This window comes from Dermacentor andersoni, chromosome 4 (genome assembly GCF_023375885.2).
Source record: "Dermacentor andersoni chromosome 4, qqDerAnde1_hic_scaffold, whole genome shotgun sequence".
Classification (NCBI taxonomy): domain Eukaryota; kingdom Metazoa; phylum Arthropoda; class Arachnida; order Ixodida; family Ixodidae; genus Dermacentor; species Dermacentor andersoni.
The window spans coordinates 50,240,090-50,266,886 of NC_092817.1; the positions used below are offsets into that span (position 1 = coordinate 50,240,090).

Below are 26,797 nucleotides of genomic sequence, written 5' to 3' on the forward strand. Positions count from 1 at the left end.
ACGCGCGGAAAAAAAGAAAAAAAATCACCGACGATTACGATGCTCCCTATGAGCGCTGCTCTGTACGTGTTTTCATTTCGCGATATAATGAGGCAAACAATTTGAGCGAGACATGTAGCAGAGTCGGCACTCGTCGAAAATGTGATCTGCGGTTCAGGCGCGTCGGCTTTGTACACATGATCCGTCGAAGGTACCAGTGTGAGCGCCTGGTGCCGCTTGGCATCCAGAAATTACTACGCAATTCGCGTCGCGCATGCAATCAGATTACAAAACAAATCGCAAACCATGACAATCGAAACAAGCGCCGAACGAGACCAAACCAAGCAAACCAAACAAGCGCGAGCAAGAGCTGACGCGAGCAGACGATAGTGCGAAACTGACAAGTTTCGAGTACGCATCGAGCGGTTGGGCGGGTCCGCATGACACCACCAGTTTTCCGCGCGCACGTCACGTACTGGAGGGTCCGGTCTCATTGGTCTCCGCCGTTCGCGGCTCGCGTCTTTCATATCCCGCTCCGCATTTGCTCTTTCATCCTTCACTGCTGCGCTCGCTCGCTTACGCCGCCGACGCCGACGCTCGCCGCAGGCACACGCCATTAAGATCTGCGCACTAAGACGTTGCACCAAAGGGACTATAATGCTTTCGCATTCTCACACGTAAGCGGTTCTTGTATCTGCCGAACTTATTGTAAAATAAGTTCTGCGCTGTGAATCGCTTGCTCCGCAGATCACCCAGATGGGGGCATCAGTTGACCACGTCCGACCTGGCGTGCGCCGTGGCCACCATCCTGTCGGCGGCCATCGTGATCCTGACCTCGCTCCTGCTCCTGTCTCCCGCCGTGCCAACGGATCACGCCGAGGTGACCGTGGTCGGAGCCTTCGGTTCTGTCACCGGGTTCGGCTCGCTGGCCGCCGGACGACACGTGTACGCCTTTCTGGGCGTGCCCTTCGCCGAGCCACCGTTGGGCAAGTTCCGCTTCCAGAAAGCCGTGCCACGACAGCACATTGTGGTACGGGACTGTCTCGCTCCCTGTTCAAATACCTGGCTTTTCTTGCTCGCCAGTGTCAATCAATCAATCAATCAATCAATCAATCAATCAATCAATCAATCAATCAATCAATCAATCAATCAATCAATCAATCAATCAATCAATCAATCAATCAATCAATCAATCAATCTTTTCACCAGTAGCTATTCAAGGACCACCTACATTCACCAGCTACATTCACGCGCTACACATTTCACCAGTAACTGTCCTCGAGTCCTTGACCTATTTCGCACAGTTATCGCCCATACACTTTTGCAGCGCAAATAGCTGTTTATGCGAAGTTACCTGGTTTTCTGGGATGTTACTACGCGTTCAGTGTTCTCCGCGCGCTGAAAGGGGCTCACCTGTCGGCCATGGACTCGAGCCCGCCGCGCGAAAGGCGAGCATAATTCTACAATGAAGCTGATTCCGCTGCTGGTAGATTGTCACACAACTCGGTACGGCTTGCTAGCTGTGACATCGCCTCGGAAACCACCCGGAGGAGAGCATTGCTCCTCACAGAAGATCTCGGAGGCTGACGCGTGCGCTTAGATACATAAGTCGAGCCGCTGTCGCAAAATGCAACAGTGATTTTACTTGCCATAGAGTTACTCTAGTCGTTCTACGAGAGTATATACAGTGACTCGCGGGAGCATTTACAGCGATAGCATTCCGAGGAAGGAAGAAGAAGGAAGAACACGTCAGAGGGCCGAATAAAAACAGGCATGCAGACTCAACTCCTGTTGGCATCTACGTAAAGCGAAGCATTCTTGGCGTGACTGGCTCGCGAGCCATGTGCGTGTGTGCGTGCATATCAAGTGTGGTTTTCGACGTATAAATGTTAGTATTAAATAGGAGCGTGTTATACGAAGAAATGATTTTATTTGCAGCAAATTATAGACAGGCTGGGTATTGTATGCACATGTTTACATGCAGTGCATCATACGTATATTATTTGTTTAAACTTTCAGTGGTGATACGTAGGTGTCGTGTCGCAGCCGTGTTGTTTCTTGTGCGCTGGTTTCTTCAAGTGCGGGTCGAAACGCGCCAAGCGTCTCAACGCGCTGGCTGGCCCACGACAAAGGGTATTCTATGCCGCTTGTTGAAGCGTGCGTCCGTGGCGTTCGTCGTTAGAGGCCAGATACGTTCGAAAAAATGCGTGGAACTCGGCAAGAAAGCTTCGCTTTACAAGGGAGTAAAACCGCGCTCAGCTTAGCCGGCGCAGTTTTATTGGTGTTTCATAGCCTGAGGGATCAGGAACAAGTCAAGTCACGATAGACGAAATTAGGGAAGACGAGGCCGTTCGCTTTTTCTTTAAATACGGGTGGAGTGAAAAACATTTCCACAGACGAGAGGGGATTTTGTTACACTACGAGGTAACCATATGCGCACGAAACTGCATGTATATGCATTGCTGTTTTGTCTCGAGTAGTCGCAGACCTTGAGGGATGCGTGTGACCAGCGCCGCTCACTCGCTCGCTCGCCGATATAGCATGTAAGCTTGCGACGGAGTCCGCTGCCGCAGGGCAGGGGTAGAGAATTGGGAGGTCGCTCGGAGAGGCGTTCGCCTTATAATCGACATATACAGAATTGATTATGAATAAGATGATGCTGATGATGACGACATTGGTGACTGTGACGTATACAATGCACTCGAGAACGACACGGATATGCTTGTACTTGCCATCGCCGGGATATATGTTCGTGATTGCAGCCTCTGACTGGCTGGACCGCAATTGTTAGTGAATATAGTAATTAAAGGGACACTAAACGTTAATATTAAATCAACGGGAACTGTTGAAATACCATCCCAGAAACCTCGAAACGCTTGTTTCATGCGAAGAAGAGACTTATTTTAAGAGAAAATGCGTTCTGAAGCGTCCGCGTACCTCTAGCGCAGTTCAAATCGCCCGCCTTCCGATCGAGGGGCGGTGACGTCATGGTCTCATAGTGACGTTGCGCCGTCGGTGAGTAAAACGGCGCCCGCAGACGGTGCTGCGGCTTTTCTGCGCAAAACGCAAACGCGCGGCCAGAAAGAGCCAAGACAGAGCCGACGGCAGCGCGAAAGCGGAACTATGGTGGCTAGCGGAAGGGAAAGCGTGCGACGATAAGCTGGTTCTTTATTTTATGACGCCAACTTTGACGCTCGTTGCAATGGATGACCCTGACAACGACACATTGGCTCGCGATGCTGGGCTCGACTTCAGCGATTTAAGCACTGATGAACGTAACCTGCTGCTGAGGGCTCGTGCTGCCGGCGTTGTTGCGTACTACTACGACGACAACTGTATGTGATGGCTGTACATATTCATACATTTGTAGCTTTTCCTTCGTGAAAACCAAATGCCGCACTCACCGCCCCGTCTTCGACCTGCAGTTGTTCTTGCGCTTCGGAGAATGCAGGCAAGACCGACGGAACAGCGCTACGGGAAAGCATTGCTTTGAAAGGCACTCCACACGACTTCAGTAAGTCGGCGTTGAACTCTTAATCCTCTGGACGAAAGTGCAGCGAGCACACTGTGCGATTTTTTTACTCTTTGCCAACGCGCTGTGGCAGAGGTATACGGCACCTAACCGCTTCGAACGGAGAGGTTCACTCGTTGGCACACAGTGATAAGTAACGTTGGATTCGCCGCTGCAACTGCCCTTGGCCAAGTTCCGCGGACCGTTCGCGCATCCCACGACATCACATGGACGTGGCATTCTCGCTGCTTGTTCCAAATGCAAGTTTTGCGAGCCAGCGGAACCAGCGCAGCATGACGCGATAACGAAACAACTGGAACTCCAAAGCACGCGCGGCTCATAGTCGAGCGCGCAGAGTCGAGCGAAAACGAAACCTTTCGACCACCCATACTACTGAATTAAGGATAACGTGAAAATGTTATTTTTTCTTAGAATCGAACAGAAGTAGACAAGTAGGATTTACTTCCGTCTTATAACCTAATGAAATGATCTTTCTAATACGAGTAGTTGAGTACTAGCGAAATAAATTATGATGAGGAATGCCTTCGTGATCGGGCTAGTACCGGAATGTCGCTGGGGGGTCTGAAATCGTGTCATGCATTTACCTCAATTTCTCCGTTACTAAAGCTCTGTTCGCGATTATATTGACGCCTTAGACGTTCTAGAGCATTGCTTTATCACTTTAATTTAACTTCATAGTAACCTTTAGTGTCCCTTTAAGATGTCGCTAGCCTGTGGCACACATTTTACTAATTTATGGAGCCAAGGGTTTTGTATCGGGCTCTCCATTGGTGTCCAAATATAAACACGCGAGGCTGCGCCGCAGTCTCTCCATATCATTGCGGCACTCGTAATCGACCGTTCTTTCACGATTCACGACTCCGCGCGAATTGGTCACGCTGTCTCAAGACGCGCGCTGCGAATGAAACGGCGGTGTTTGTACATGTGCATAAAAACGATTCTCGAGGAACACACGCCATTCCAACGTCGTGCGAGTTTGTGCGGATTGCGTTCGCGTTACAAATTCCCCGCTGATGTATATTAGAATACTAGTGACGTTGCAATTGGCGCGGTGCAGATGGACGGCCGACGTCCGGGTCCCGCGTGCTACCAAGAAGGCGCCCGCAGTGCTGACGTGTCCGAGGACTGCCTGCACCTGAACATCTGGACGCCCAAGGCGGACTGTGATACGGCGCGGCAGCCCTCGTGCGCGAACAGGACGGTGCTGTTTTTCCTGCACGGCGGGTTCTTCCAGGCCGGCAGCAACCGGGACTACCCGCTCGACGGAAGGTGCGCGTCCATCTCGCGCAGAGCTGCGTGATGCCACCACGTTAGCAGAAATTGAAACGCTCGAGTCATTTTCACGATCGTCTTCTATGAGCTATTTCTCCTGCACTGTGGGGGCTCACTTCGGTTTCGAATCAAAAGCCAACAGCTGATTCGGAGCGACTCCATGACGCGGAGCAACGTTTCTAAACAGCGACTGGAACTCGAAGTCTCGCCGCAAGAGCAATCGGACGGGAGTTCGCGAGCTAAAACGCTTTACGAAGTTACCCAGAATCCCGGGCTTCCGATCCGCTGCACCAATTTTGTCGGCACAATCACGCCTGTTCCGTAGGGTGACCTCGTCCCGACAGGCGTTCTCCATCCGTCATTTGAGCATGCTGCCATTGGGATGGTCCCGCTCCAAAAGAGCAGAGGACGTTGCTCCGAAACTGCCGGTGGAATTCGTCATTTCTCTTCGTTATACTATATTCGGAGTTCAAGCTGAGAACGAGGGAAAATATACTTCTAGTTGATCGTCATTGTCTCTTGCCCGCAAAGCTCTTGTCAAATGTTTATTACGTAGCCAAGCAATGCCTGTCTTAATCGTCACCCGATGATGACGCTGGCTATGGCTACGCTGTTCGAATGCGCGTTATCTTGAAGCGAAAAGCTTCACTACGCTAGTCAACACCGCGCTTCGCGCGAGCCGGCGTATGTCGGAATTGGCTCCGTAAGCGTGTTCGGAGTCGGAATTGGCTCCGTATAAGTGTGTTCGGAGTCGGCGCAGATGGCCACTGCCGCGCGCTATGCGTTATCGTTTGACGTTCGCCGCAAGCGCGTGTTTATCGCGGAGGCCGACTATATAACCGCTTGCTAGAGGCGTGCGCATTCAACATGGAAGGAGAAGAGAGTGATACTACCGATACAGAGAGCTATGTTTATGGCTGTACAGAAATCGCAAGACAATGTGCCCAACAATGATGAATAAAGAAGTTTAATAATCCTGCATAACTTACGGTATATATCATTGATAATCAATTTGCATAACTACACAAGGCACACGTATAGCATAACCATAAGCTAACCAAAGCATATCCATGAGTGAAACCGTAAGCATAATCATAGGCTAAATTATAAAGCATAACCATAAGCTAAACCGTAAGCATATCCATAACTTAAACCATAAGCATATCCATAAGTTAAACCGTAAGCATATCCATAGGCTAAATCATAAAGCATAACCATAAGCTAAACCGTAAGCATAACCATAAGCTAAATCATAAAGCATAACCATAAGCTAAACCGTAAGGATAACCATAGGCTAAATCATAAAGCATAACCATATGCTAAACCATAAGCATCACCGAACCTTTTCGCTTCAAGATATCCAGGCTTAACCTTAGCTAAACTTCAGCCAATTTTTTCTTGTCACTCTCATCAGAATCAGTTTCAGAAAATTCGACGTTCTGAGCGTCGGCGCTTTCATCGGCATGGTCTCTGCTTCATGAACTGGCAGTACCACTGTCAATAACTTGTACCTTCAACTGGTCGCTTCTCCCGTGTCGGGAAGTGTGCTTGAAACATATTTTCAGTTGCTACATAATGTCTGTACTTTTGCACTTAAATTCTCTTAGCACGTTGCATTCTTCTTTCACAGTTGCGACATTGCTCTCGGTATCGTCGTGTCGCTTGCGAGTTTCTTATATGTTTATTTCTCTGGCTGCTTCGGACGCTTATTGCGTGCTGAAATGTATGTTATGGCCAAGAAATGCAAACTTGCTAACTAGAAGTTACTACAATAAATTATTGGTCTGCTGCAACAGCGTATTCGAAATACTTTTCGGAGATTTCACGTTATAATATAATATATCCCGACGTAATGGGCTTGTATCACAGCCATGCACGACACCCGTGTTCAGATTCAATTTAACCTTTTGTTTCGTTATGACAATGAAGGAGCTGGGACTATAATCCACGCTTCGACTTCACGGAGGTACCGACTCGAGATAAGAACGAAACTCAGATTACCGTCAAAAGCACTTCACTCCGTCTCAGTTCGTAACCCAATTGTGGCTATTAGTACGAAATACTTGCATAATATACTTAGAGAGAGAGAGAGAGAGAGAGAGAGAGAGAGAGAGAGAGAGAAAAAAGGGGAGGAAAGACAGGGAGGTTAGCCAGTGTGAGTACCGGCTGGCTACCTCCGCCTGTGCAGAGGTAGCCCCGCCTGTGCTTCCCCGCCTGTGCTGGGGAAAGGGGTAAAGGGAATAAAAGGAGAAAGAAGAAAAAAAAAACATAAAAATTCAGACAGTAACTCGATGCTACGCGCTACAGCATTCAAGACGGTCGCACAATTCACAACCCCTTAAAAACTTCAACAAAGCCCTTAAGCGCTTGAGTGCCGAAATCCGTCTGGACCAGTGCCCTAGATCTTTTTCTTGTGTGAAGGGGCGATTGTCCAGTTTTTCGAGCGTGGTCACGAGCGCTTTTTTTTTGGCACACTGTAACGGGGACAATCACAGAGGAGGTGCTTGATCGTCACAAGTAGGGCTGTCGGCCATTCCAATGCGGAAGGAATAGGAGTTCGTGAATGCCACGCAGAGCCACAGGCGGCACAAAAGTGTTGCTTCCGCTCGTGGTAACCCTGGTGGAAGACGGAGTTGCAGACGTGGATCCAATATGTGGAGACGTGCGTTCGTGAATTCACTGGTATTCCACAGAGTCTACGTAAGCTCGCGAGCGAGGGAGCGAGGACTTGTGGCTGCATCTGTTGTTGACAGTGGTATTGGTATAATATGGGCACCATCGTGGGCCGATCGGGCAGCGTCATCCGCACTGTGATTTCTCGAAATTCCGTAGTGACCCGGTATCCACTAGTAGATCATGTCGTGCCCCCTTGTCGAGAAACGAACAACTGTAACAGTAGCAACAACAGCAACGACGACAACGAAACAAATACCAGTGGTCTCATTGTCGGTGTCCGCAACGTTTCGTTCTCGTCATACAAGAGATGCGCAAAATTTGGAGGACGCTTAAGCTTCACCTTTAAGAGTGGAACGCGATAGCAGTCAAAGATCCCTCACTGTTTCTCATGCTCTCCGGCAACTGCAGTCTATGTAACCGTAATGCTTACCGGGAAACGCTGGCGGCGAACGCTATGCACGAAGGCGAGCAGGTGAGCTTTCTAGTAGAAACGCACCTCTTGCGTGAACCGCGGATGCGCGGAGGCGAGCGCCATCTGGATGGAGTTGCTTCAAGGAACCGAGCGGGCCTCGGCGCTCTATGAATGGTAGAAACGCTGGAAAAGGGGTTTATGGTTGAGTTTCCGCGTAACAGATTTATGTTTTCTGGTATATTCAAATTACAATCCGACGCTATCAGGTCTGTAGGTTGTGTTTAGCCTTTACTTTACGATTTTTCTGACGCGTCTTACTCTGAGGCATTCGGTTAGTTCATGCGCCACGCGGAGAGCCTGCGTGGTTGTGGTTCGGAATGATTTTCTGCCATACGACGTCCGACGCAAGGCACCGACACCGGATGTTTTGCAACATGGGGCCCCTAACGCTCTTGCGTTAAAACCCACTGCGAGAGAGTGATCACCTCCTGCCAGGCTCAGCTCTTGCATAGCTGCTTTCACTCGATACAAATGCAGGATCCTGCGGCTGTCTGTTGCATGCGGGTCATTTGCAGACGCTTACGGGCTAAACGAGGGTGGCACTAACGGGTCTCGCCGGACATTCGGGGGCCGTTGCTGCGGCAGACAACTCTCACTGCCAGGTCCATCTGGTTTCATGCACAAAGGAACGAATGCGATGCGAGGACCAGCTCCCTATAAACCCCGTAGGCGGCAAATAGCCGTCTCCATCCACGGATCACGCCTCATTTGAGTGTCTGGCCACGCACTGCCACTGCGTGGTCCTGTGCGGAATGACCGCGGGGCTTCTGTAAAAGCCAGTGTGCTCAGTCATTAACATAGCAGGGAACAGAACCTGTGTGTGTATAAGTGGGGAGGGATGGGTAGGGGGGAGGCGGCAACTAACGATATTGCGCATCCTTTAATTCTTGCCGTAAGCTGAAGTTCCTTCATGTGTATTGAATGAATATGCGCAATAAATGTCACGGTGACAAAAACGTTCGCGTCACACTACAGAGTGACATCCTACTCGTTGTCGTAAATCACGTTTCGCTGAAAGTGTCGTCAAAGGCCATTATTACTCCTTTCAGCTGGCACGAAGGAGTGTTTAATGTCGTTTCAGGGTGTCTACCAACCGGGAAAACCGGGAATCCTCAAGGATATTGAGCAGTCTGGAAAAACTCAGGGAAAACTCAGGGAATTTGTGCTTCTATCAGGGAGAATTAGCTGTAACTTTATCGAAAGGGAACGAAAGTCGTGGTAATGCTGGCTCGAGTAACAGACAGGAATCGTAACGAATCGTCTTTGACGCCAGATCGTCGGCTGGAGGAGTTGCCAGTGTACAGTGAACGACCTACTTTTCGGGCGGCTTCGCTGTACCATCCCGTACCCCATAGTGTCAATGTATCAGAACGTCTGAAATTTCGGCCGCAAGAACCCTTCGCCGTTCGATTTACCTGAGGTTTTTGCCGGGACCGCCGGTCCGAAACGGCATTAATCAAAGGCACCACCGCGGCCGTTTTGATTACCTCGCCGCCTCGAGCCGGTGCTCTCGCACACAGATCCACTGGCAGCCATAGCCACCACTGCGGCAACGCTAGGCCTGCTGCTTCGACGTTCGCTGTTAAGCTTCTTCCTGTTGGGTGCAGTGTTCTTCATTGAAAGAATTCGCCGCTGTCAGCAATGGCACCGATACCGCATTTGTGGACCTCACGATTGGCTTCGAAGCTCGGAAAAAACGGTGCGTTGCATAAGGCCGGTTCCCGAAAGTCAGCTTCGCCTTTGTATAGAAATGTTACTTTGTGAAGCATACGCAAAAGTATTGCGGTGAAGCATAGCAAGCGTGTGAAGGGGTTAATGCCACAGGACACAGTATGTATTCCTTAATTATACACACGTGCACCCAGTATCTCCTGTCACAGTCCGAGCACCGATATGGCTAACGCATGTACCGACAGGCCTTCAGATCGTTTTCCAATGTGCCTGTGGCGATTTGAGTCCTTAAGGGCAGTAAAAGACATGCATTCTTTTCCAACTGGCCGATTTTTCGGACGTTCTCTCGGCACCTAGGGAGTTCGAAAAATCGGACGTTGACTGTACAACTGACCAAAAAGATGCTTCAAATGGTCCGTGGGGCAATCGAGCGGCGGAAGGAGGACGAGAACTGGAAGGACCTACGCATTGAGGAATGAACGGGAAAGGAAGCGCGCTGCCGCCGTTTTGAAAGAGCTTGAGCTAAAAAAAAAAGTGTTGGCTGATGCCGAGATGCAGGTGTCCCTCATACAAACCAAAGTGAACTCTAAATTTAAAGCAGTGAAACACAACGCTGAGGCATCGTGCGCGGGCTGAGATTATGTCAGGACTGTTGAGGTAGACTTAAAACCTGTTGAAAGAGAATCTCAGTTGTGACAAAGTTCGGGCCTCATACCACTGAGCTTGCTATCAGTTGATAGAAATAGCTCATATTCGGAATATTTGCTTCTTTATGCATCTTCTTTTTATTCGTATATGAGAATGTCCGACTCGATTTGCAATTTCTTTCGAATACATATTTTATTTGCTGTGCATTTTACTAACCCCTCTCTTCTATTCTCTTTTTGAATAAAATAAACACTACTCCTTAGTATTAAACTGGATCAAGTCGTCTTTCTTTTTAATTTCACATGCTTACTAAAGAGTGACAGCATTGGGCGACATGGTTTAAGCCCGTCTTGACATAAAACATACATGATTATATTGCGCTTAGTGTTACACTGACGATCTTTTGTTACGATTTGTTTGTTACGCGGACCGCTCGGTTCTTACAACACCACCGCGCTCGGCTCCGCGCATCCGCAAGAAAGCTGCGGTTGCCGGGAAGCGTGACAAGCAGTCGGGGATCTTTGAAATCTATCGCGTTCCACTCTTAAGTATCCTCCCAATTTTGTTCAAGTTATGAAGGATAAATACAAATGTGGAAAACAAGGAAGAGGTCTAACTTAGGGTGCATCCATACAGACGAAAACATCGCTTATTATCTTGGCCGCTTCGCACATTATCGCCATTTACTGTACGCTCGAGAGATCGTAAAGCGATATACGAGGTTTACTCACGCATCTTGCATCTTCGCGTCCCTCTATTGAAAACTGCAGCTACCTGTCCGCCTTGGGCGACGTGGTGGTGGTGGTGCCCAACTACAGGCTGGGCGCCCTGGGCTTTCTGTACAACGGCGGCCCCGCGGCGCCGGGCAATGCGGGCCTGCAAGACCAACTGCTGGCGCTCGAATGGACGCGCGCGCACATCGGGAGCTTCGCCGGCAACGGTTCCGACGTCGTGGCCATGGGCCACGGTGCCGGCGCCGGGTCCATCGGCCTGCACCTATTAGGCAGCGCAGCGGCCGACAGCAGGCCCGGCAGCGACGACCGTCGCGGTCTGCCACGCCTCACCAGAGCCATCCTGATGAGCGGCAGTCCGTTCAGCAGGTGATGATGATAGTGATCTAAAGAAAGGAAGGACGCTTGATTCTGCAACCCGTGAGGGAGCACGGCGAAGCGTCGTCAGGGGAGAGGGAGTGGGAAGTGCAAGATGATAGAGAAAGAGGGACGATGTGGCCTAATAGACTCCACTATGCGCGACAGGTGGCAGTCCTCAGTAAAGCGGCCTAAATGGCCAGCGTTGTAGCGGGCGCTCACAGTGTTGCGATTCCCAGTAGAATTTATAAACTCCTGCGGGCTTCGCAGCGCAGGGAGCCGGGGACACACCGGGAACGGCAGGTCAGTCTCTGTGGCCGCTGGAAGGCCATGACGTCTGTAAGTGCTGACGACTATGCAGCGTTCCTGCGCAAAGATGGGCACGTAGAGAGAAGATGCTCTAGAGTCTCGGGGTCCCCGCACCTCTTGCAGGCATGTGACGTGGCGCGGTCCTTGGTTTACTGCCATGCCGTAGTCCAGGTGCAGCCAGAGAGAGAGAGAGAGTGTGTGTGTGTGATTGTGAAGAGGAAGAGACACTATTTTCTGCAGCTCTTTAGGGAGCACGACTCAGCGCCTTGGGGAAGGGGAAGGAGACATAAAGCGCAGGAGCGTGGAACGGTATCTTCTGGAGAGGCCGTTCTCTGGAAGCGGCTTGGGTGCCCTGCCACTAGCCACTCGGGGGTCCGGGTGAATGGAGGTGAGCAGGCACCGTAGCCGATATCTCGTGTAGTCCGAAGCCGCTACCGCTCTGGTAACCGGGGCTGCATCATGGTGGGCAGCTTTGGCGTAGGTATCCGCCTCCTCGTTACCCCGACGTGTGAGGGCAGCCAGCAGAAAGATATTGAAATTCCCCTGGTGGCTGGAGCTCTGTTAACTTGGCAAGCAGCATAACCCCTGTAAGTCATACCCGCCGTGGCTTGACGGATCCAGGGCCAGGAGCGCTGGCTTAGAGTCGCACACCAGCACCATCGGCTGCTGGGAAAGATGCTCAGCAAGGAGGTCGGCAGCCAGGTGCAGCCCCACGAGCTCAGCTGCAGTAGAACTCGCTGTAAAGGGGAGCCGGCACTGCCTGTGACAGGCGAGAGCTGGAACTGTGCACGCCGCTGCTGCCGACCCGCTGGGGCGGACTGACCCATCTGTGAACAACAGCAGGTGTCCTTCCAGCTCCTCCTGGAGCTTGCAGGCTGCCGCTTGCTGCAGGGCTGCGGCTGGTGCACTCCGCTTGGCTATCCCCTTGAGGGAGAGGTGCACGTCCGGAGGTTGGTATGGGGCGAAGGAAGAGCCGCTGCCACAGGTAGGTGGGGAACTGGGAACTGAACGGAAACGAAGCCAGCGCTGCGCGCACGAGACCCTTCCTGCCCTTTTCCTCCCCGGCTGAAGCGAAACGGCTCCGACTGGCAGCGCGCGTGGCGTGAGCGCGTGCCTAGGCGGCTGGAAACCTTGCTAATGACTCACGCTCCGGCGCCGGCGCAGCTGTCAACGCATTAAACCGCCCTTTCCCGCAGCTGCTCTGCTCTCTGAGCAACTGGGTTTTTGCGTGACCACGACATAGCCACTTGTGAGCCAATATAAGTTTCGCTTGAATATTAAAAGTACGAAACAATAACAGAATCCTGAAAATTATGTAATTTTTCTGGCGTGACTGTGCACTGCCTCCGGGATCTGCCCATGCAGCAGGTAGCGCTTCTACAGAAAGCTCGCCTTCGTGCATAGCGTTCGCCGCCAGCGTTTCCCCGTAAACATTGCGGTTACATAAGCTGCAGTTGCTGGGAAGCGTGAGAAGCAGTCATGGGTCTTTGGATGCTATCATGTTCCACTCTTAAAGGTCCTCCAAGTTTTTCGGTGGGTTTTTTCCGTCGCCTTGCAACCGTATTTTTGTTCTCATCTCAGTGAGGATAAAAATTTGATACATTCGAGGAGAAGGGATGCTGACAAGAAATCCCATGGCTACGCCGTTGCGTAATGGCGCGCTGTTCACTATGGGCGTGTTATAAATCTGGTCAGCATTGGAAACACTATGCTGACAGCTAAGAAAACAGCTTCGAGCATAAATATTGCAGCACATCATGGAACCATGTGGAAGACGTCTCTGCGTCGTTACGCCACTGCGCGTCGACAAGAAATAGCTAATACAATCACATATCATAGCTTTGTTTCAATTCATTGCGTGTGAGAACGTATGAAAAACACAAGGTACATTACACTGAGCGTGTAAGGAAAACCTGACCACGTTTTCCTGGGGGCAGACGACCTTCCCGTCGGCGTTTCCAAACGTCCGCTCAGTCGCCGTCTTGGTTGGACAGGAAAGTAGCCTGCATCATTTTAAGGCGAAAGCCCTAAATCTCTGTTTCAAGGCCGCGTTGTGAGGTACAGGAAATATAACGTGACCCAGGAAGGTCAGGAGCGAACCAAAGCATTTCCAGCCTTTATAAAAGATGATTAATGATTAGCAGAGTTAATTCAGGATTGATCAGTGATTGGATTAAGGTGGATTAGGGTGGATTAAAGGGGAACCATGTGGATTAGGGTGGATTAAGGTGCATTACGGTAGATAAAGCATTAATGTGGATTAGGGTGGATTAAGGTGGATGTAGGAGGATTAAGGAGGATTAGGGTGGATTAAGGCCGATTAAGGTGTACTAAAGAGTATTGAGTTGGATTAGGGTGTATTAAGGTGTATTAAGAATGATTAAGCTGATATACAGTAGGCTTTACAAGGCATTCGCCTTCGCGTCTGTTTCGTTATAGCTATAGGGACACCTGGGAATTTTTTTTTTACTTCGGTGCTGTCTTTGTGAAACTCTCTCGTCGGCTGGTTTCGTCAGTATTGGAACGAGAGTCCTTAAGATGGTCGCTATCCGCTCAGCTGTTTAGTTAGCCGTGTACAGTGTGTACTGGCGAGCACAGTTACCATATTGTGCCGCTCGCTATGACTCGAAATGTGGTTGGCCGGCGGGAACCGCGCAGGATGCACGACAACACGTTCAACTACCACGCCAACGTGGAGTGGCTGGAGCATCACGTGCACTGTGACGACAATGCTACCACCGTCAAGTGCTTGCTGGACGTGGACGCGCAGTCGATGTACTCCGGCGTGCTGCTGCCGCGCTTCTTCCCATCGTTCACCGGGTTACTGCCGTACTCGTCCTTCAGGCAGAAGCATCTCGTCCGCGTGAGTTGCATTGTACAGTGAGGAATGCACGCACGTCAACGCCATCCGCCCCACTCATCGGCCAACACGTTTTGAAACGTGCTGGACTCGACTGGAAGTTTGTCGGAGACTTGGTGGCTGGTAAAAACGATTTGTCTTACGTTGGATCGGATGGCGTTTTTAAAGGAACGTTGGTGGATGGGCTTTGTTAGTAAATTACCCCTTCTGCAATAACAAAGGAAGGGTGGCGATGTCGCCTTGAAAATCTCGCGCCAGCTCGACGCGCTACGTCATGGACTTGTACGGCGTCTGCTGGGGATAATTGTTTTTTTTTATATATCGGTAAATATCGGCTACGTCGTACTCCAAAGGAGCCGAAGACTAAACTTAGCAAGCTTCAAAATATTTTATTGCGCCGTAATCGTCCAAGTGGTAAGAAAAATACATTATTCGGCGATAGTTTTCGGAACGAAATTCAATACGTGAAAGTTAGGCCTTCATATTGACCCCACTTTCGTGGTCAGTAACCTCTGACCGCGCAATTAAAAAAAAATTAAGCAATGCGTGATTAGGCTAAACTAATTTAATGTTTCTCTTTAGTGTCCCTGTAAGCATACATCTATACGCCTTTAAGAGGGTCGCTGTCGTTTCTTTCAAAGGAAAGCTAGTTCCTTAATATCATTCTGTCAGACAACGCTTCGGAAAGATGGCGGCTCCGGCAGTTGGTTTCAGTAGGAAAGGTGTTGGATGCTCATTGTCTTACGATCAGTCAGTCGTCGGATCGGATAGTCTTCATGCTCATGTGTTGCACGCTATTAAGCGGCAAACAGATGTAACATTTTTCGGGCTTCCATCCGGGTTGCCGTCGACCGGCGTCACCAGCGCTATTGAATGTCGCGCCATGATCGCCCTAACAAATACCCGCCGATGGGTTATCTATGTGGCTACCAAAGTCTTGCCGACTAGAACGTGCTCGTCGGCATTCGAGGACAACAGTGTCTACACTTGCGCACTGGCATTTAAGCGCAGATTAGCGATGCTGTTCGTCTAACTGCGGGCAATAAGCATTCCAACGCCTCGTCTACAGCGTGTGCGCGATATCATGCGGCTCGCAGCGTAAGAAATGACCGATTCGCCTGTATACCCGAACGCAGCTGACAGGCGTCAACGTTCTGCTTGGCCACATGGAGGAGGAGGTGCCGTACCTGGTGTCGTACTTGCAGAGGAAAGGCGTGGTGGAAGGGCCAGTCTTCGACAGTTTGGTGCCCGGCTTGCTCCAAAACTTGGGCTTCAATGACAGCAGCTCCGTCGTCATCACCCATTACTACACGAATGTGAGCTACATTGCGCGCATCTCCTGAGTGTTTCGGCTTACGGAAGATACGGAAGAGGATTATGTGCTGCGGCTCCAAGCGGCCACATGCCTATGCGTCAGGGAGAAGTAGGCATGACACATTGCGCATTACTTTATGCTGAAACGTCTTAATACAATCTTTATAACAATGCCGCTGTACTTCTTTCTTTCTTTCTTTCTTTCTTTCTTTCTTTCTTTCTTTCTTTTCGAACCGACGCTTATTACTGCACATTCGCGGTGGGTCAACTGTTCCTGCATCAGCAGATATAATTGGCGACGTTCCAGAGCTTATATTCTATAGACCCTTTTCGCGGGGCAGTTTTCTCTAGAAGAACGAGATGGCGCTTTCGGCGGGGCTCCACACGTTGCCTCAGCAAGCGCACGAATACGAAACCATCCCTGCTTCTGCCCTGTTACTGTGCGATCAGTTGTCGGAAATGCAACCGGAAAACACTGCGCTCCTTTCATGCCGAAAATGGGGAGCGGTAGAGGGAAGGCGTGTGCTGTAGTTTGCTGCAAAAATGATGTCACATTAAGGAATGGAGTGAATCTGTGTGACCAAGTTCATAAACCGCTGCTGCATAACGACTGCCTGTGTAGCCAACCCTTCGCAATGCACTACTTTCCTCGGGGATAAAAAAATTCACTCATCCGCCATTGTTGTATCGCAAAGCTCGAAAGAAAGCACTTCAACCCCGGAACATCCGCGAGAGTGAGTGCCGCTTGTTACAAATAGACAAAGAGAGTAGTGCCGCTTCCTATCATAGTAAGTTCCTCGCACGTTATCTATACGCATCTGCCCCAGCTCACAGGCAAGTTTACGCCCACTCTATCGCAACGTATCAATAATAAGTGAATAGGCGCACGCTTGAATCAATGCGCCGAAGCATGGGTGACGGCGACTACACCGACAGTACACGAGTGTTCCAAGCTGAACGTTTCGTGACGGTTCACAGAGTAAGCGGATGACTAGCGACAATACGTATTTGCTGCAAAATATTACAAAGGGCAGAACATCTACGTTCCAAGCCTACGCAAACGTCTAGCAAGAATACGTCTATCGCAAACTACACACACCCGTGAGCGATTAGGCAGAAAATAAACAATCACATAGTGACCGCACTAAGGAACTTTACTAAGCAAGAAACAAGACGAGCCACTGGTTCAGAGTGTTTGCCAAATAATGAACAAAAAGCAAAACACACTGATCCTGATTTAATTATTAAGCGGAAACTATTTGGACAGCTTTGAATGCACATATAGCACCGGTTTTAGTACAAGCTCCGTTTGCGCCGCTCACGCCTTTTGGACAAGACATAATGAGCTCCGAAAGCACTTATATGTCCTTTGAAGCCGTAGCCAAAGCTCCGTGTCTTATGCCCAATCTCCGCCTACGATATTCACCGAAATAGAGGTTTGCTTAACCGCACCGGCGTCATGCGCATCCATTGTAAACACGGAGGCAACGCGGGCAGCTGAGGCAAGCAATGGACGCGTCACCACGCGATCAAACATGGCGGCGCCCGTGGGATTGCCGTGAAAGGGTCTATAGCAGCGTTCCAAAAACCATGAACTCTTTTGTTTTACGGAGGCTGTCGATAAAATGTGTACCGCAACCCCTTGGGGCGCGCGTGCGGTCGTCCGCGCAAACACACCCGCTGCGGAGGCTCCTGTAAAGCGTACTTCCTTCACTAGTTCATAAGGATGAGAAGAAGTATACCTTGCCTGTCCGGCGTCGCGTTAAATTTTTTTTCTTTTTTTTTCGTGACCGTTAGTTCTCAGCTTCGATGATCCACATCAAACAGGATTTAAATTTATTACCGACTACTGAGGCTGTGTTTGGCGGTTGTGTTTGAACAAGAGAAAATAATTTCAGTCAATTTCCGTTCACTTCAATTTTGAGCGCCTTCACTGATTTCTAGAGTACCATATTAGAAAGAAAAAGGTGGTAGATGGGCTCGTAATTTCACATTAGCATGGAATTTAGGGCAAGGAATTTGGACTGAGTGCTCGGCATCGTGTGTTTGTTCTCCCGTGGGCACCAAATGTGGTCGAGGCGCTTTTACGCGAGAATGAAGCGGATAACAGGGAGCTACAAAGCACATTTTCCTTTCTACATTAGCTAGTGTATGACACGCTTTTCGAACTCATTCATGGACGCTTAGTTTTGGGTTACAGAGCGTATTTTGCGCTCCCGTGTATGCCATAGTCGTTCCTCGCAATCGCAAATAATTAAGCGTAAGGTGTGTTTTGCTTTGTCTCACTCTATTTAGCAACAAATAGATTGAACGTAACAAAAACTGGAGTATCGGAACTTCCGGAAAGGGAGTTACTCTCGCAAAACGAGTTACCCGGAACTCTTTTTTTAACCACAAATAGAGTGAGCGTATCCGGGGTGGGAGTTCAGGAACTCCCGGAAGGGTTGTTGCTCTCGCCGAAGAAGTTCCCGGAACTCGTTCTGTCTCTCGAGCGGGCACGCTTGGTTTCACGCGCTGCATCGCACAGGGCTCAGCGGGTAACGCGAGCCACTGGGCGGGCGAGCTGCTGGCCGACGTGATGGTCGTGTGCCCCGTGCACCACTTCGCCGACTACCTGGGCGCGTCGGGCAACAACAGCGTGCACCGGTACCTGCTGCTCAGGCGACGGCGGCGCCCCTCGACTCCGACCGCGCAGGTCGGCCCCTCCCTCGGCGCGCGCGGGACGACGCCCCGGCTGTACGCCCTCGGGCTCGTCTTCGGCGACCCGCTGCGCCGAAACAACAGCGACGCCGAAGAGCAGGCGCTGAGCCGGCGCATGATCGCCCTGTGGACGGAGTTCGCCAAAAGCGGGTAAGTGTCCCAATTTGACGAGATGAGAAAGAAAGAAAGAAAGAAAGAAAGGAAATATAAATTTTGTTGGAAATCTCTGTAAATCAAGGATCGGTGTACGTAACACTAAATAACGATGTGAGGCCTTTCATAGCTAGGAGAAAACGTAGAAATAAAATAATAATTTGTTGTTTCAAAGGTAGGTTCAGACAGTTTTTTTTAAAGATGAGATTCAGAACGCAGCAAAGTATAACAAAAAAAGAAAGCGCCCGTTTAGTGAGATTTCGGCGGGCGTTAAAAATCTACAGTATTAAAAATTGATCCGCAGCCTTCCACTGCGATTTCCCTCATAGCTAAGCTGTTGCTTTGATATGAAAAAAAATAAAGGATCAACTGCGTTATTAAGAATGTGAATGTTAACAGCGATGACTTAAAGGCGTATCTAAGGGTGCAAGAGTTTATGAAAGCTCTTCAACCATTATACCTAATTGCGTACAGAGCAGCGAGCGGCAAAGACCGCGCGATGAACCTTGCAGCATTCGGTTGCTGAGCACAGGGAAGTTTGCCACATAACTGCGGGCGCACGCAAGAACGTAACTGCGAGCCTGTATCAGAAAGCGTAGCTGCAATAGCGCGAGCTAAAATTCAATTCAGCATTTCAATGTTCATCAGACTTAAGTAAATAAAGAAGAAAAGTACGTGACAGACACTAAATTTTAGTTTGTGTGTATCCTCCACTAAGTCAATGAAGCTTATTTGTAGAAATCTACAGCTTGTCGCTACCTTTGTTGGAGGCTCCCCGTGGCTCCGCGCGGAAAAAAAAACAAACAGAAAAGAAAACTTGGCAAAAAAAGGGTAAATAATAATAATAAAAAAAGACTCTTCTTCGATCTACCGTTATGGCTTCCGGGGAAAATAGACGACCAGTTCCCCGAAGCTACAAACATTACACAGGTTTTCATTCACGGGGGACGCTTGCACAAACGTTACACGCGTCGTTCAACCGTGTATCGTGGGGAATGGAGGTGACGCGCTAAACAGAAGCTAACACAATTTTAAGACTACATAGAACTATACATAGTAACGAAACGAAAATGAAATGTACTTGTAGGAACATTCTGGGCAACATTTTGGAGCAGTGTCGAAACCGCGTAGGTGCTAGATCAACAAATGTACACGAACACAAGAAGAAAAGAAAAAAAAACGTGGTACACGTGAGCGTTGGTGTTGACTGATTGACGGATTTTAAACGTTCCAAAGCAACACCAATGGCTATGAGGGACGCATCGTGGAGTGTTCCGGAACAATTTTGATGCCGTTGGGAATTGACGCGACTGAATGACGCGTCTGCTTCACCAATGACGTCGCCCATGACGTGACTGAATCAGTCACGTCGTGCTCGTCCACATGCGAGGCACAGTCAAACACTTCACTCATGGGCGTCACAACTGCGCTCCTCAGCGGTTCAGTTTCGCATTACTACGTGAAATTTGCCAGAGGTTGTCACGCTGCAAACATGGACAGCGTTAACTTCTTCCATGAAACAGTTATGAGCTCCTCGGATGGCGTGATTCAAGTCTTCCGCTGGGATCAATCGCGACACTGTTTTGGTGAAAATTTTAATTAACTTAATTTGCATAATTAATTGGCTAAATACTACACTGAATCATTTTCACATGACTCTGTCGTACAAACGATCCAGAGGAAATCATTTAGTTATCTCAACTTCCCTAATATCAAGAAATTCCGAACACGTTTCGCGAAACATACGGTATATACCGATATATAAAAAAAAAATAACCACTGGGCTCAGCAGGTGTTCACCGCAACTCGGGGACGCTTTCCGCTGTACTAACCGTCCTCCTTCAGCCTAGACGGAAACCAGATAATATGGTTAAAGTTATATTTCACATTATCCGCGTCTCAGTGAATCATGTTGTTGCTGCCAAGGTTCGTCCTATAACCATACCAAGTCAATCTGACTTGCTATTTCATATACATGGTGGCCTTCTTCCCCTAAAGGAGAAGTAAATAAATAAATAAATAAATAAATAAATAAATAAATAATGACAGAGCCAATCGGGGCGACAGCAATGAATCCTCAAACAACTGGCGTTCAACGAAGCCTTGGGTTTCGCGACACTGGCTCTTCCACCAACAGACACAGACGTTGGACGCCGGGAGACTACAAACACGAAGCATGCAAATAAGCATGTAGCGCGAGAGGTGTTGCCACCCAAAGCTGAATAAAATCACTCGCGGCCGAGGCTACGTGCGGTCTTACCGGGGCGCGCGCTGCTTTGTCGAGGTGACGCGTGTCTGGAGTTGACAAGCCTTTTCTGTCGGCAAACGCACCCCGCACGACCTGTTTACGCGACCCCCTGTTCGGAATTCAGTCTGCGAAGCAATCCTTGACAGGATGTGACCGCGGACTCACTTCGTAGCTTCTTCGGGGCAAGCGGAAACAGAATGTGCCATGGAACTAGCGCCTCCCTTATTTCCCGCTGCATCAGAAGTCGAGAATACATCTATTTCTTCCTCGCTCTTTGACTTCCGGGGGAGGGTGGGGAGGGGGGGGGGGGGCGTGCAAGAGAAAATTCATGCGTAGCACCCTGCTGTTAGTGCGTGTGTGGGAACCCGTGCAGACCTGGCAGAGCGTAGTCATATAAAGCGCTTCTAAAGCGAACTTATGTCCGGCTTACACTCGAACATGTAGTCTAACAATCGTACAACTTTTTCAGATGGCTCGCATGTTTTGTTTTTTTTTATGCTTGCGTGCGCAAGCCACCAAGCATGCAATGTGTCCCAAAACATATATCACATCCGTTGCTGTGGTGCATATGTGCGCATACACAATCTGTATGGTTGTGACTAACAAAAAAAAAAAAAAAGAAAGAGCCCTTCCGATCTTATAAATTTTCTCGCTCATTGCATAGCGAGAGCATCAATTTCGGCACTCTTGATGCCATGAGGTAGCACACGAGAGTATTGTAGGCCAGCTGCCAGGGGTCTCCTTCTGGCGGTCGGCCTTGCCGCCCAGCTGGGGAGGCCTCCTTCCTCTTCGCTTCTTTTATTCCCCTCCACCCTACCCCTTGCAGTGCTGTTGAGCGGTCCTCACAGCGAGAGACCTGCAGTTATGGCTCTGCACTTTTCAACTTTTTTTTTCCCTTTGAAAGTCACATACTACTACAGCTGCCAGCTCCTAAGCTCACGTACTACGGTACACCTGCGGTTAAAAGGATGTTCCGCATATGCCGCCTTGGGGGTGAGCGCGCTGGCTTCACATGCTCACGACTAATCTTGTACACACACACAAATGCGCAAATATATATACACATTAGCGGGTAGCGCGATGCTACTTCGCGCTACAATTCAGGTGGATGACAATTTTTCCCTTTCACGAACCTACTTCCACCTTGCGGGCTTCCACAGAACTGATTTGCCATATTCAGCGTCCCAGTGCCTCGAGTTGCCGATTAATTTGCTCGGCGATCTACTAGCCACCTGGTTAACTCAGATGGTACAGCGGACCGCCCGAGAAAGGCATTCGAATTCGACGCTTTCATTCCAAAAGCACGCGCTAGCACGCCGACAATGAAGATGCGCAGCGATGGTGATGGTTATGCACAGATGAGGAAGATGACGTCCATAATATAAATGCTCAAAACGGCCAGCCTGGCCTCAGATTAACCTAGCGTAGAGCGCTGATAGAACGGCTTGAGGCGGGAAACATGCACGATTTCTGTCCCGCGGCAGCGTCAGTCAGTAGGTGCGTCAACAGGCGTAACGCGGTAGTTCACTGGGGAGGTCTCTCCTATGACTTTGTAGGCGCCGGTGAACCGAGATTGAAGCTTTTAACATAAACCAGGCATTCGCAAATGGGTCCAAAGCAGTAAATCGTCGCCAGGGCTGTAGAAAACGACACTGTCAGTGGCATCATAACGGCTAGCTCTTGCGGTCTTCTTGGTTCGCGTCGGTGTTTATGTGAGCATGGTGGCGACATTTAGCAAGACGAGACACAAACTGGTCGCAAAGGGATGGAAAAGAGTTGACAGTGCCAGAAAAGAATGAAAAGTCGAGGGCAGAGGTTGTATGTCGGCTGTAGACCAGAAAAAACGGAGAGTAGACTGTGGTGGCGCTGGACGGTGGTGTTTAGGCAAATGTCACAAATGGGAGAATGGCATGCCAGTTACCATCGTTGTTACCATCCCAGTTACCATTGTGTTAGACATACATGGACAGCTTATCACTGAGCGTGCGATGGAATCACGTTGTCAGACCATTGGTTTGGGGGTGGCAGCCGGAGGTTGTCTTGTGCACGGTGTTGCAACCTCGGAGAACTTCATCCAGAGTGTTTGAGAGAAATGCTTTGCCGCAGTCGTTCAAAAGGACGCGAGGAGCTCCGTGGCGTAAGTAGATAGCTTGAAGGAAGAAAGCAGTCACTTCAGAAGCAGTCTCAGGGCGGACCGAGGTAGTTTCCGCGTACCGCGTCAAGTGATCCACAGCAGTGACGTTCCATCGGTTGCCGTCTGCAGTGGCCGGGAGAAGGCAGTAAAGGTCAATGCCAGCGACAGCGAAGGGTTCTGTTGGGCAAGGTAATGGTTGTAGCGTCCCGGCGGTTGCAGTGGTACGTCGCCTGCGGCGTTGGCAAAGAGCGCACGAGGCAAAACATATCGGTCTATGCTGCTTGAAAGACCGGGCCAGAGGAATCGGCTGCATATTCGCTCATGGGTTTTGGGGTAACCCAAGTGGCCAGACGTCAGGTCGTCGTAAGAAGCCTGGGGAACTTCAGCACGAAGAGAACCGGGAACGACAGGTACTCATCGATGACCCTCCGAGTAAAAAATGTAGTGGTAGAGAACATGGGTTTGAATTGAATAGTATTAGCTGTTTTAGAAGCCTGGAGTTAGGTGGGATTGAAGCACCAATGAGGCGATCCATGAAGTCGTGGCAATATGGATCAGTGCGCTGGTTAGCAGAAAATGCAGTAGGGTGGTTGCATGGCATCTGGGTCAGGGAACCAATAGGTAACACTGAAGACGCGACGTCCATGCGGCCAAGTTGACAAGGTGACGTAATGTGATAGAAAGATGGCGGAAGTTGTCAGTGATAAAGTGCGTCGGCGTCTTGGTGCTTTCTTCTGGACTTAAAAACGAGATCGAAATCAGATGCTTGTAATCTGAGGATCCAGCGGCCAAGGTGTCCTGACAAGTTTTTGATCGTTGACAACCAACATAAGGCATGATGATCGGTAACGATAGTGAAATGCCGACCGTGGAGCTAAGGGCGAACTTTTTTCGCGGACCATACAACAGCCAGGAACTCCTGTTCGGTGATTGTATACTTCTTTTCCGCGGAAGTCAAAACGCGGCTTGCATATGCGATGACTTTTTCGCGAGAAGTGCGGTCGCGCTGCAGCAGGACGGTGCCAATTCCTTGGCCGCTAGCGTCATTGTGCACTAGAGTGGGTGCCTTACCGTCAAAATGACAAATGTCGGGTGGGCAGGTTAATGCCCGCTGAAGTTCCTGAAAAGCGGCTTCGCAGCGATCGCATCACTGGATGGAACTGCCACTGGCAAGAAGTTATATATATATATATATATATATAAGCGGCACCTGCGGCAAGTTTTTTCATCCACTTTATTTACCATTAATTTATCGTTTCTTTATTTCATTTATTAATCACAAGTAATTTCCCCTATGTTGTCCTTGGTGTCAGTGTTTGTTGGCTTCTTATGATATGACTATATATATATATATATATTACGTCATCTTCCTCATCTGTACACAAGTTCTGGGCCATCTTGTAAACAAGTACTGCGTTCAACCTGATCCTGATAAGATTTCCGCAGGGCTCAACTTTCCACGCCCACTTCGTACGAAAGAACTGCGTAGCTTCCTCGGTCTCGCCTTCTGCTTCCGACGTTTCATCCGATACTTTGCCACTGTTGCCGTGCCCCTCCATGGATTTCTTGCCAGTGCCAGTTCCTTCCGGTAGTGCTATCGCTGCGAAGCCGCTTTTCAGTAACTTAAGCGCGCCTTAACCCCATATATATATATATATATATATATATATATATATATATATATATATATATATATATCGTAAGAAGCCAACAAACCATGACACCAAGGACAACATAGGGTAAATTCTACTTACTAAATGAATTAAACAAATAATAAATTAATGGAAATGAAAGTGGATGAAAAAAAACAACTTGCCGCAGGTTGGGAACGATCCCACGTCTTCGCATTACGCATGCGATGCTCTACCACTAGAGCTACCGCGGCGCCGTTCTCCCATCTACTTTGTTAGGTATTTATGTTTTTGCAACTAGAACTAATCCTGGGACTTTTAGCCAGCGCCACCACTCACAAACCTTGGCGGCGGATGTGGAACATCCTTTCTGCCGCAGGCGTCACGAGCGCGTGATCTTTTTGGGTGAAGGCAACTGGTCAAAAAACCCACACATGCTACCTGAAGGCATCAATCTTGCCAGATTCGAGACTCGTTCATTATATAACGAGAGTCTCGAATCTTGTGGTTGTACTTACTAATTGAAATGAAGTAAGGATAAATTAATGGAAATGAAAGTGGATGAAGAAACTATCCGCAGGTGGGATACGAACCCATGTCTTCGCATTACGCGTGCGAGGCTATTAGCAACTGAGCTACCGCGGCGCCATATTCCCATCCACTTTCCGTGGTATTTATGTTTTACTACTAGAACTAACCCTGGGAGTGCTAGCCAGCGCCACGACTCACAAACCTAGGCTGCGGATGTGGAACATCCTTTCCGTCCTTTCAACCGCAGGCGTCACGACTACGCGACCTATTTGGGTGAAGGCAACTGGTCAATAAACACACATTCTACCTGAAGGCTACATTACGAGGGCCTCGAATCCGGCAACATTGATCGCGTGATGTTTTGAAATTTTATGAGCTTATACACTTGACATACGCCGAGTTTAATCATTTGATTTCCCCTCAGATGCACAATTTCGGAACGTGCCCAGATATTTCAAAATGAAAAAAGAAAGAAACATTTGAGACATCTGTTGTATGAAGCATTTGTTACGGCTGTCATATAAGTATAGTTTCAAAAATATTTCCAACATTTTCCTATGCTTCAGACTTAAGTGCAGCAATTTGGCTACTCGATAACCAGGATGCTTGGTACTGAGCAGGCCTGTGGAAATGAAATGCAGGGACGCTGCGAATAACACTAGCAGCAATAATTCCAGGCTGCCTACTTAACAGCGACACCCTTATCACTGCAGGACCGTTCCAGCCGACCTGGGCGGGAACGTCTTCAACTACACCATAGCGATTTCCAGTGCACCAAACACCAAAGGGAGTCCATTTGAGTTCCGCAAAACCCAGTGTGACTTTCTCAAGGACCACTACCTGTGAACGTTGTTTTGGATTCATGGGCCATTTATTGTCGTTCATTTTTTTTCTGTATCCTAATGTATCGATCTTGTGATGCGACGACCCTTTGCACGATGTCGTGATGACATCTGTCGTTTTATTCGAAAATAACTGTCATATACCTTTTCATATCTAGTTCATTGATCTCGCTTGCTTGCTTTTTGGTGTGACTGACTGCACCGACGCCAACAAGAGATTTAGTTTTTGTCATGTTCGGTTTCTGTGACATTTTGCTGATCGCATACCAAAAATACCAAAATACCATAGAATACCAAAAACGTTTTTGAGGTATTTGCAGAGGCGACGTAAGTAGTATCAAATATGAGTTCGCGCATAACGTCGTGGTAACTTTCTTGGTCCACTAGTATAAATTAGTAACTTAGTAAATTAGCTTACTTATTTTTGTGTGCGTGTACGGGCAGCGCAGCAAGTTCCCACGGCGTCTGGACAAATGCTCGAGCTTTTTTTTTTATGTATTCTCGAGATATTGTGTTTAATGACAGTGCACTCTTTCAGTCAGGGTCTGTATTGTTAGAAGAAAATCATACGTATAAGCAAGTACCGTTGGCTCATAGAGAGAGAGAGCAAGAAGAGGAAAGGCAGGGAGGTCAACCAGACGAGCGCCCGGTTCGCTACACTACGCTGGGTGTAAGGGAAAGGGGGAATAGAAAGAGCAAGAGGGGGAGAGAGCACCGAGTGCACGTCGAGTGATGCA

At 49.1% G+C, this 26,797-nt stretch overlaps 1 protein-coding gene across 2 annotated transcripts; it reads left to right on the forward strand.

Moving 5' to 3' along the window:
• The first annotated feature begins 330 nt into the window (after positions 1–330).
• LOC126536670 (acetylcholinesterase-like) lies at positions 331–26,258 on the forward strand. Of its 2 annotated transcripts, XM_072287826.1 has the most exons (8): positions 331–656; positions 727–1,009; positions 4,569–4,780; positions 11,021–11,350; positions 14,306–14,510; positions 15,644–15,823; positions 18,349–18,671; positions 25,932–26,258. In XM_072287826.1, exons 1-8 carry the CDS (start codon positions 637–639, stop codon positions 26,062–26,064), a joined length of 1,686 nt encoding a protein of 561 aa, XP_072143927.1. In that variant the 5' UTR covers positions 331–636; the 3' UTR covers positions 26,065–26,258. The 2 variants fall into 2 exon arrangements, with proteins under 2 accessions (XP_072143927.1, XP_054929705.2); XM_055073730.2 differs by lacking the exon at positions 11,021–11,350 and having other exon boundaries at positions 335–656.
• The last annotated feature ends 539 nt before the right edge of the window (positions 26,259–26,797 follow it).